The sequence below is a fragment of the Pteronotus mesoamericanus genome, unplaced genomic scaffold (assembly GCF_021234165.1).
Source record: "Pteronotus mesoamericanus isolate MK-2021 breed Mesoamerican mustached bat unplaced genomic scaffold, CSHL_Meso_final contig_101, whole genome shotgun sequence".
Classification (NCBI taxonomy): domain Eukaryota; kingdom Metazoa; phylum Chordata; class Mammalia; order Chiroptera; family Mormoopidae; genus Pteronotus; species Pteronotus mesoamericanus.
In genome coordinates, this window is record NW_026555001.1 from 7,661,770 (window position 1) to 7,673,463 (window position 11,694).

Genomic DNA, 11,694 nt, shown 5'->3' on the forward strand with positions numbered 1-11,694 from the left:
TGATAAGACCCCAAGGAACCTAGATTGTACCTGAGGAGGAGGGGGAAGAGGGAAAAGAGGAGAATCCTGAATTCGACTGAGTCTTTAACCGAAAAAGACTAGTTCTGAACTAGAATTGACTGAGTTAATTTGGATCGACAAATTCAAGTTTTCCCATATTATCCAAAACAGAGCTAGTGAGCTGAATTTGGTTATAGAGTAATGTATTTTTATGTCTTTAACTGATCTGAGTGTAGTGAATATAAATTATTTAATCTATTGCCTTAATTATAGCTACTTGTATAAACAGCTTACCACATATACCCAATTATGCAAAGTAACGGCAATGTTCATCACTAAATTAGCGCCAGGTTAACTTGTTTTTGTTATATTTTTCACTATAATATTCAGCTCTATCCATATAGGTCGCTGTTGGTAGTTTGCTACTCAGAAACCATGGTTATCCTTGTGTGACTTGAAAGGTAGAAAGAGTACTTCTTGAGGATCATCAAACAATTTAATAGGCTATCTCTAGCCTTTCCCTATTTTCTATTAGTTCCTTTTGAAAGAAAGAAGATTGATTAATTCACTAGAGAGCCATTACTAAATGCAGTCTAGTAAATATAAATAAACGGTACATGGTCAAGGGTTTGAACTGACCCAATAACAAACTGCAAGCATTTTTAAATACAACAGAAACAAAAATGTACATATTTTAGGTCAAGTACAGATGTGCTCCAGCAACAGTAGATGTCAGGAATACAACAATGACAACATGGGGTCCCTGCCCTAAAGAATTGCAGGCTCTGTCATACTCACTAGTGCTTCTTTACTTACTTGCCTATTTTATTCCTCAAAAACACTAGTCACACACAATTTCTTTATTCATAAATCATTTGTTTTTCCTCTAAGAGAATATTATGTATGTTCTTGGTTTTAGGATTCAGTGGATCACTTGTACATTTTCAAATCTTTTTAGGTCTACACTGTCCAATCCAGGAGCCCCCTACTCCCCTGTGGCTATTTAAACCTAATTACACTTTGATACAATTTAAAAATCAGTTCCTCAGTTATACTAGCTATACTTCCAGGGGACACTACATAGCACAGCACAACTTTAGATCTTTTCCATCATCACACAAGGTTCTACTGGACTGCACTCATTGGGCCAGTCTTACAGAACAAGTCACACAGTGGCCACATATGAAAATAGGCTACAAATTTTGGCAAATGAGTACTGTCTTCTTTAATACTCCACATGATGCCACCTAGCACTAGTAAGTTGCTTATCTTCTTTTTTGTCAATGCAGTCCATACTAGCTTTTTAAATATTGACCTCTTATTAAATATGGTTTTAACTGTAATATAAGCCAAAATAATCACTTCTTTACGTCTTGTTTGTAGCAGAATACAGGGGTGGGCAAAAGTAGGTTTACAACTGTGAGTACGTGAAACGGAGTTTATCCTTGTATTATTCATTTATTATTATTAACCTGCTTTTGCCCACCCTTGTATACAACTGGGAATGCATAATGAAAATACCTAAATAATAGCACTAATAAAATAATCAATTCAACATGGGACACACCTTAAGGAAACTTACCCTCCTTCACTTTCTGCTTCCTCTGAACTATTACTTGTTCCTGAACTCTGAGCTGTGGCAGGCCGCCTTTTCCTAGCTCTGTGCTGAGGACTAATCCTATGAGCAGTTGTCTTTCTTCCAAGTTCACCATGTACATATTCCTCCAGCTTTGGAATGGCTTCTTTAAGAATTCTGATTTCCTCTTTGAGTTCTTCCATATTTGTCAGTAATTCATTTAACTTCTCCAATATCTGAAGTTGCCTTCCTTGAAAGATTGCTGCTGTTCCTTGGCTATTATGCATTTCATCTTGCAAAGTCACTGAATCAAATGCATTACCCAGAGAAAGAAATTTAGGTAAATTCATTGCTGTCCTTGGTTTACGAACCTTATGGTACCACAAAAGAAGCAAGCTGATTCCAGTAGTTCCCACCATGATGCCAAATATCAGTTCTTTGTTTGTGGAATGAGGCATTGTTTATGCCAGAGATTGTTTATCTCTGTTTTCTTGGTTTTTGTTTCTAAAATTAAAAAGCATAAATATAAATAAATGTTGTTTCTGTCTTTGCCCAAAATGAAAATATTAGAGCTTTTTCAATCAATGAAAGCCAAGTCTACATCATCGCATACACACACACACACAGAGCAACTTGATAAATCATAAATTATAAACTAAAATATATTATCTTTATAATGTATATGGCCAGATGGATATTTACTTTAAGGATATTACTTAAATCATTGTAAAGTATCAACTTTAATTCAGAGTCTGTATCCTACATGACTGACTTATTTACATTTTACTATATCTTTTTAAAGGTATAATAAACAAACATAAAAGCATCATTATAAATTTCTGAAAAAACAATTTAAGAATTCAGCCCTGGCTAGTGTGGCTCAGTGGATTGAGTGCTGGCCTGCAAACCAAAGGGTCAGCAGTTCAACTCCCAGTCAGGGCACGTGCCAGGGTTGTGAGCCAGGTCCCCAGTAGGGGACATGTGAGAGGCAACCACACATTGATGTTTCTCTTCCTCTCTCTCTTACCCTCTCTCTAAAAGTAAATAAATAAAATCTTTTTTTAAAAAAAGAATTCAAATTATGAAGGCTTAACTGTGTCTGAACTTTTTATTTGTATACTAGTGTGTTGATTTCTCAGTCTTACCTAATCTTTAAGAAAGGCTAAAATGAAGCTCTCTCTGCACATAGTCCACACTGGTATTTATATTTAGAGTGATAAACATTTTAATACCCCAGAGCTTTGAGAAACAAAATGTATTAGAGAGCTTTGGCAAGTTTGTGACCCAATCCCCATCTCTGTTTTTTTCAACATGGAAAGTAGAAATGCTAACATATGTGCAGCCTCATCTCCTTTCTCCCTATGACCCGAATTCTTCTGCTCCATACATTTCTATTTCTGCCTAATGTCTTCATGTTTTCCTTTCTTTCAAGTTTTCACTTTTAAAAAAAGTTGACATAAAGTCATTTCTTTGATTGTGGTTCTCCTGAAATTTCACCTTTCTGCATTCAAAGTCCAAACTCTAGCCCACCTTATAAGGCCCGCCATATAACCTCAGCTACTTTGACTAAATGTACGTAATCTTTCTTTAATATATCCCATCCTCACTAGTTTAATTGTTTATCTCTGTTCTTAAAGACAGAAAGCCATTAAAAAAAAATAATATAAAGCCCCTTTTCCTTCTGAGACTTTAAAATGGCAATAAGTATTTAGAACTATGATTAACAAGTTATTAAAGTAAAATATATTAAGCTTTTTAACAGGTTTTGAAGTTTTGAAATTGTTTTCCCATCAATTTCATCTATTCTGTAAAAAGGTAAACACCTGTATTAAATTTTGTTAGCAACCTGGAAGAAATGTACAAATAATGGTAAACTGTCTTTTAAAGGAAATTAAATTTGTGAAATTTTTGGTTTGTTTTTCCTGACACTTTCTCAAGGAGATTATTACAGTGCTACCACCTATGATCCCCAAGAAAAAGGAAGCAAAGGAGGTGAATTCTTTAATCTCCCCAGGTTTACGATTGGAGGCAACATTTGGACCATGGCACAGGAAGGGGAAAACCAAACAGAGCCTGGTAGTCTCGCTGAGCCGAACAGAGATCAGAGCCAGAAAAATGGAAGCACCTACAATTTGTATGGCATAGGACTGAAGATGGAGGTATGTAGAGAAAGCGTCCCGGAATACGTAAAGGAGACGCCTTGAATGTTTAACTGAATACCTGTCAGCACATGCAATTTCCAGGGAAAGAACAACCACCAGGGAGCTAGCTATAAGCTTAACCATTCCTAAAGATTACACAGAATTAAGAGGAGCTCAAATTCCCAGGAGCCAGAATGTACAGTGCTTACGAAATACAAGAGGCTTTTAGTAAAGAACTCAGAAGGGTAATGGCTTGGTAACTCTTGGTGATGAGGCTAAATTGACCCTAGAGTTAAGACTACTTAGTCTTGCCCTGAAAGAGCTTTAAAATGAGCTTCTGAAGGATCAAACCTATTCACAAGTAATTTAACTGCCTTCAAGGGAAAGAGAAAGCCCAATAGTCTTAATTTAAAAGAATAAGAAAAAATCCAGAACTCAACAACATGAAAGTCATAATGTTGATCACCAATCAAAAATTACTAGACATGTAAAAAAAGCAGAAAAATGTTAAAATTACTGTTAAAAATATGTTCACTATTTCATATAAATATTTAAAATATGTTAAAAGAACACATAAACATGATGAAGATAGAAAGTATTGAACAGAACCAAACAGAACTTCTAAAGACAAGAAATAAAATATCTTCAAATAAATTTTACTGAATGACGTTAATAGCAGAAAAAAATGACACTGTTGGAAAATAAAAGTCACTGAACCTAAAGATATAGCAATAGAAACCACCTGCTATTGACTAAATGTTTGTGTCCCCCCCAAAATTCCTAATTTACAAGGTGACGGAATTAGGAGATAGGGCCTTTAGGAAGCAGAGCTCTCATGAATGGGATTAGGGACCTTATAGAAGAGACTGGAAGAGATCCCCTGTCTGTTCCACCATGTGAGGTTATAGCAGCTGCCATTTATGAATCAGGAGGGAGGCCTTCCCAAGACACTGAATCTGCCTGTGCTTTATTCTTGGATTTCTTAGCCTCCAGAACTGTGAGTAATAAATCTCGGTTGTTTATAAACCACCCAGTCCATGGTATTTTGTTATAGCAGCCTGAATAGATTAAGACACCATACAAAATGAAGCACACAGATTAAAAGCAAAGCAAAACAAAACCCAAGCAAGGCTTTTGGGGCAATATCAAGCAATTTTAAATATATATAGTTAAAGTCACAGGGAAGGGAGAGGAGAGGTTTGAAGGAAAAATGACTAAAGACTTCCCAAATTGTACAAAATCTATAAACCCAGAGATCCAAGAAGGTCAGCGACACAATCCAAGCAGAATAAGTAAAAAAAAACCAAAGCAAGGCACAACATTAAAAAAATGCTGAAAGCAAGTGATAAAGAAGAAATCTTAAAAGTAGCCAGTGGAGGGAAAAAAGACTTGTTATATACAGATAAAAAAAAAAAAAAAGGTAAGATTACAGCAGCCACTGTCTCAGAGATGTCACCTCAGAAACTATTCAAGCAAGAACAATGGAGTGACATCTTTACAGTACTGAAAGAAACTATCAATTTACATTTCTATGCCTAGTGAAATAGCTTTCAAAAATGAGGACAAAATACTTTTGCAGACAAAGAGAAGTTAAGAGAATTCATTGTCAGCAGACATGCACTATAAGAAATGGTAACAGAGATTCTTCAAAGAGAAGGAAAAGGAAAACAAACTTGAACCCTGGCCACTGGCTCAGCTGGTTAGATCACTGTTCCATATGCCAAGGCTGTAGGTTCACTCTCAGACAGGGCACATACAAGAAGCAACCAACAAATGGATAAATGAGTGGAACGACAAATCTGTTTTTTCTCTCTCTCTCTCAAAATTAATTTTTAAAAAAGGCTGTAGGAAAATGGTACCAAAAGATGGAGATATAACAATGTTCTGTTGGCTAATGGAAAAGATCCAATTTTTCTTAAAAAACAGGAAGACGAATGAAGTAAAAGAAAGATTAAAGAATTGCTAAAGTACTAAACAGGAGAAGGCAAAGGTGATGAATGTTCTCTAGTGCACAAGTACAGAGGTTGACCTTTGATGGAAACAAATGATTCATTCACAGTAATTAAAGGAAAGGCAGACCATGTAAGCAGATTCAGGAGGGTGGGGAGATATGGTAGTGGGGTCTTATGAAAGTTCTCTTTGATTGCTTCACTGTTCCAGATAAAATAGGAAACAAACAGCTGAGAGAATGGGGGAAGGAGTATTGGAAAGACGCAAATTCTGAATGCAGTTGCATACTGAATTTGCCTTCTTATGGTTTATATCTTATGATCCCCCATAATTAAGCAAAGCACTATTGCTACTTATGGGCACTATTGTAAATGTGATGTTTCCAGTGATGCCCTAGGAAAAAGTAAGAAGCAAGACTCTATTTCTAAGAAGTCTGCCTAAAAGGATGTCTCTCTTTACATTCCTAATATGTCAGACTATATGCATTGAACATAGGAAGTATTCTATTCGGATACCCTATTTCATTACAGGTCTAAGTGTAAAAGAGGACTGATAATTTTAAAATAATAACCTTCTAGAAACTGCCTCAGATATTGGTCAATATTATATCCAGGAGAGTTAAGAAACTCTTCTGAAGCCAAGAGTTTCAGTAGAAAGTCCATGTGTTTAATCTAGCTTGCCTGACCTCAAGTACAGCTTGCTTAGAACTATTTTTTTTAAGCAAAAAGTATGTTTACCTTATTGGTGGAACTGTGAACTGAAAGTCTAATCATTTCTCCATTCCCATCCCATCCAGGAGACTTGCCAGGAGTAGATTCAGACCAATTTGTAACTTCAGCTAAAGTTGCAGGTCATTGTCATTAGTTGTTAAATGTTATTTCCACAAAATAATTATATCATAAAACTAAATTTTGTTGAAAGACTATTGCAAAAAGGTAATAGTATAAGAAAAAGCCACTATATGCCCCTTTCTTACATAGGCATACATCTAATAATCATGCATCAAGCTTGATTAGCTTGGCTCTTTTGGGGGGAGTAACAAGACTAATGTAGGATGTTCACATGCTGATGTTGAGGTCTATGAAAAGTTCCTTTTCTGATCGCTTTCTTGGCTCACTCCTGCTGGGCCTTCCTTGAACTTTACATTAAATAACATAGTCTAGTTTAAATTTCTTTCATTTAATAACTAAATAAACGGGTCAAACTATACCTAGGAAGATCTTATCCCTGAGATTGTAGCAGGTTTAAACAGGTGGAAAAGAGTATCGAATTTTGTTTGACCTCCTTAGGCATTATGCAGGCCATTCCCAAACTACCTCTATTTTGCAGATAAGCAAACTGAGGCATGTCAGGTCTTTTACTCAGGGGTAATCTGAGTAGGAAGTGAGAACTGTCACCCTTGGTAACTACTGGATGCACTGCTGCATGATGTGGACTCAGAACACAAGGACAGGAAGGAGAATGTTGACTGCGTAAGAGATGTTCAGAGCTGAGATATGACTTTGGAACTATGATAATCAACTGGAAAAGAGACTAGAATCAATGGAGCAGGTACTGGTTTTTAGTAACCACAATTAGAGACTAATAGCTAAAGCTATGTTTACATTTTGTATTAGTATAAAATAAATGTGCTTCTAAGCAAATAATTTGAAAATGCCACATCAAAAATACTAATGCAGAAAATTAATAAATCAGAACACTTGCTTGCCTGCAGTATAATTTCAAAGGTTATATTACATCATTTATATAACTTTTATGTTTAATTATCAAATTAGTAGTACACACCTGCACTTTAGTATAAAAACAGTCATTTTAAAAAAATTTATTGACTAGATAATCAGATGTTAAGTATTATTCCTGTTACAAGTTCCAGTTTGTAACATACTAGTAATAACAATGGAAAATGACAGACATTTTAATAAAAATTTTTGGCATCTAAAATGAATGTGTAATAATAATAAAAGGTTATTCAGAGATGAGAGTCAAGAATTCTACGGGAATAAATCATCAAAATGTTAAAAGAAATTTCTACATTAAAATTTCTTTGTAGAAAGTATTGAAATATTAACTTCAGAAAACTAATTTTTATAGTCTAAAGTACTTTTTAATAAAAACTATGCTTTACTAAGTTAATCAAAGTTTTCAGCAATATCTAGCATATATTCATTTAACTCATCAGCAGATTCTTAGGGGGCAATACATAAAATATGAAACTGATAAAGTGACGGGATGTATGAAAAACTTTGCGACAAGAGAAAGGAACGTCATAGGTTGTAGCCAAGACTGAGGTTTAAATTTCCTAAGGAATGCCTCTGAGACCTGGAATTAGTGATCAGATTCCCCAGAACGACCTGGATAAGGTGGTAACTTTAACTTTTCAAGTGAATTCCAATACTCGCATTTCATTAGGTTTTCATAATTTTTCTTATTTTATAATTTCCTTTTAATTGAGGACTCTCTGATATTTGGCTTATTTGCAAATGTTTGTCGCACCGAATCCGCCCTTCGTTTTGTGTAAAAGTAGAAAATCCAAGTTTGTTTTGAGCAAAAAAAGGGAAAACGTTTGGTGGCGGCTGAAGGGTAACATCCAGGGAGCCGAGCGCGAGGTGAGCCAAGTGTCTCCGGCAGAAACTCATCGGGGTTTGCAGGGATCCGCCGGGCCGACGCAGCACACTGCCCACTCTCCACGCACGCCGCGACCCGCGGGGCCGTAGCTTCCGAGGAACCCCTACCGCCACCGGGAGATCGAACACAAAGCAGCCAAAGGAGGTTCGCGCGACCCGGAAGTGCAGTCCCCGCCACCGGAAGTGCTGCTTCAGCCCTCTGCACAACCCCGGCCGCGTCCGGTCTGCGCCAGATGAGCCGCCCACTGCCCACTTCTGCTCGTACCTGTGTTCGTCGCACCCCTTTCTCTGCGGTCGGAGACGGGACCGGGGACCGGGAACCTGCGGGAGGGGAAGCTGGGAGGGAAGCGGCCAGCGGACGGCAGTCCCGCAGCCCGCAGGTCCCGAGGTCCGGCGCCACGGCCGCCGCGTCCTGCCCTAGATAGCAGAGTCGCCGGGGGAGGAGCCCGCGGCCCCTCGCCCTTCGGGTCCCGCCTCTTCGCGCCGGGTGTTAACCCACCTGGGGCGGATGCCCAGCGCACCTTATACAGAGGGAGATAACTGCGCTCTGCCTGGCCCCTCGGGCCGTACTGGACTTTGTAGCCCGGATGCTTCTTTCCCTTGGAGCCCGTCCCCCCTGCGCTCTGGCTCAGGGCCACCCACGGTCGGCCCCTTGGGAGGCTTGGCGCGGGCTTTCCGCCTCCTAGAGCGATCCTTCCGATCGCTGCCGCTCCCCAAACCCATCCTCTTCTCTAGTATTACCCTTTTGTGCCCTTCGCTAGGCACAACCTCTGCGTGGCCAAGGGCAAACGCTGATGTCTCCAACTAATTCGTAATGGCCACAGCCACGTTTTCCTGACTTCATTTTAACTCATGTGCCCTTTTAATGAGCACAACCTATTTGTCCCCCAACCATTGTCAGTTGTCTTCAGGTGAAAACCACCATCTCTCGGATGCTTAACACTTGAGATTTAAACTTCACTTTTTGTGGTTTGTATAATGAAAATAAAATTCTGCCGAATAAATTTCTGACAACTTGCACACTCATACCCTTCTGTATATTCCTTACTTGGAACTTTAAATATAGGCTTGCAGAGATCTTAGTCTTGATTATTAAATTCCTCAGCAATGTACTGAATGGAATTGAAAATGGGTACACTCCTCTATCAAAAAAAGAAAAACCTCTTCCATAAAAAACTGTAAGACTAATTTTACAATCTATAAAAAAACTCCTTACTGGTGGGAATGCTGTAGGATCTGTTAGATTGTAAGGTGGTTTTGAGCTTTGAGCTGCTGCATTCAAGAATAAATAAACCTAGCCAGTCATTTTATTAAAAATAAGCTATGTTTTGGAAGACACAGACCTTAACCTGGAAGATCTGAAACTAGTAAATCACTAACTTCTAAGAACCACTTTCAATGCTATTGTATTATGGTTTGCAAGATACTACAATGTAATGCTAAAATTTGCCTTATTTAATTAGAATACAATATAATGCACACCTGTCGTGCATAATGATACTAGTTTAAAACAAAACAAAACAGGATTTGGTTACAAAAGGAACTTCACTGTTTCTCCAATACTTAAGCTCAAAGCACCTTCGGATTTAAGCTTTCCCAGAAGGAGCCCACTGAACTGTTCATTGCCACCCTCCCAGCACACAGCACAGAAGCCCTCAATATGAATATGGGGTGTGGGCTGAGAACAGGGCCTACTCTCTGCTCCAAGAGGAAGATGGTAGCTGGTGAGCTGGTACTAACTTGTTCTTCAAGTTCAGGAAGTAGGACAAAATAGCTGGACTCTTCCTGTATCCCTCTGCAACACTGGTTCCTCTCCCTGGTCTCCAATACCTTTGATTCTGTTCTCCGATCACTAAAATTATCTGAGAGAAACTCAGGTAATGGTAGCCATTGATCTTTGGTGAAGTTAAAGCTAAGTTGCAAAGAGGGGAGTTACATTTACCAGGCACTGTTGTAAGGATTACATAAAAAAAAAAAGAAAGAAATGACTCCCCTGCACCTTTAATAGGAGTGTAGTCTTAAAAGAACTTCTGAAGGAAAAAAACCAAAAAACCGCTATGAATCTCAAAGTGGCTGTCTGCCATGAACTGAATGTATGTGCTCCCCCAAAATTCATGTTTAAGCCTAATCCCCAATGAGATGCTATTTGCAAGTGGGGCCTTTGGGAAATGACTAGGTCATGAGGTTGGAGCCTGCATGAATGGGATTACTGTCATGTCCTTAAAAGAAAAGCAAGGGACCAGGGCTCGCTCTCTCCGATACCATGTGAGGATACAATAAGCCAGCTGTCTGCAACCCAGAGGAGGAGCCTCACCAGAACCCAGCCGTAATGTCACTATGATCTGAGATTTCCAGCATCCAGGATAGTGAGAAATAAATGTTATTTAAGCTGCCTAGTTGGTAATTTGTTATAGCAGCCCAAAATAAGATACTTTAATTCATCACAACTAGCACAGCATTTACAATCATCTGGCACCAGTGGCCTAAAGGCCCTTCGCAATTTGTCCCCACCTATTGTAGCTTTCCCTACCATTCCACCAGCCATCATCCCATACTTCAGCCATAGCCAAACTAAAATCTTTCCATAAACCACCTGTTTTCTAGTCACTGTGTCTTTTACAGGTTGTTCTCTTTGCCCGAATACTCTGTTCTTTGCCACTTCATCCAGTCTACACTGCTTGCCTTGAGAACCTACTCTACACATGTTCCTCCTCCCCAAAAGAAGTATTCATCCATGTCCAGTCAAAATTTTTGTGGAAGATAAAACATTTAAATGAATATTAAACTCCTCTCTGCTGTCTTCAGTGCGTCTCTGTCATGCACACTGTACTACTACTGCTTAGGCAGTGACCATTGCGTCCATGAGGTGATGAACATCTGAAGGCAGGGAAGTCTATCTTTGTGCCCTCAGTGTCTGGCACTGCACGTACTCTGCATTGAATATTTGAAAACATTTCTGTGAAGGTAATATGTACACTCAAGAGAAGAGCATTACGAAATTTTCGGTCCTTGCCCTGACCGGTGTGGCTCAGTTGGTTGGGTGTCATACTGCAAAGAGAAGGGTCGCTGGTTCAATTCCTGGTCAGGGCGTGTGCCTGGGTTGTGGGTTGAGTCCCCAGTCAGGGTGCGTACTTACTATGTTTCTCTCTCACATTGATGTTTCTCTCCCTCTCTTTCACCCTCCCCCACTCTCTAAAAATAAATAAAATCTTCTTAAGAATTGCAGTCCTTCATATAACAGTAATAGTGTATGTCAAGGGTTTGGGATTTTTTTTTTGTTTGTTCTGTTTCTTGGATATAATCCAAGTGGTTTTATTTCCAGGAGGCAATTAAATGACAAAGTTAGTTTTAGCTCTATAATAATTACCAAAATACTCCATGGTTAACTACTCTTACAGTTCCT

The 11,694-nt window shown here is 38.7% G+C and overlaps 1 protein-coding gene across 1 annotated transcript in view; it reads right to left on the bottom strand.

The window, feature by feature from the left end:
- RMDN2 (regulator of microtubule dynamics 2) overlaps window positions 1–8,620 on the bottom strand; it is a 57,669-nt gene extending 49,049 nt beyond the window's left edge. Inside the window, exons 1-2 of the mRNA XM_054567699.1 lie at window positions 8,557–8,620; window positions 1,583–2,080 (exon numbers count right to left, since the gene is read on the bottom strand). Coding sequence (XP_054423674.1) covers window positions 1,583–2,034 — 452 coding nt within the window. The 5' untranslated portion in view covers window positions 2,035–2,080; window positions 8,557–8,620. The remainder of the gene's footprint in view (window positions 1–1,582; window positions 2,081–8,556) is intronic.
- Window positions 8,621–11,694: the final 3,074 nt, after the last annotated feature.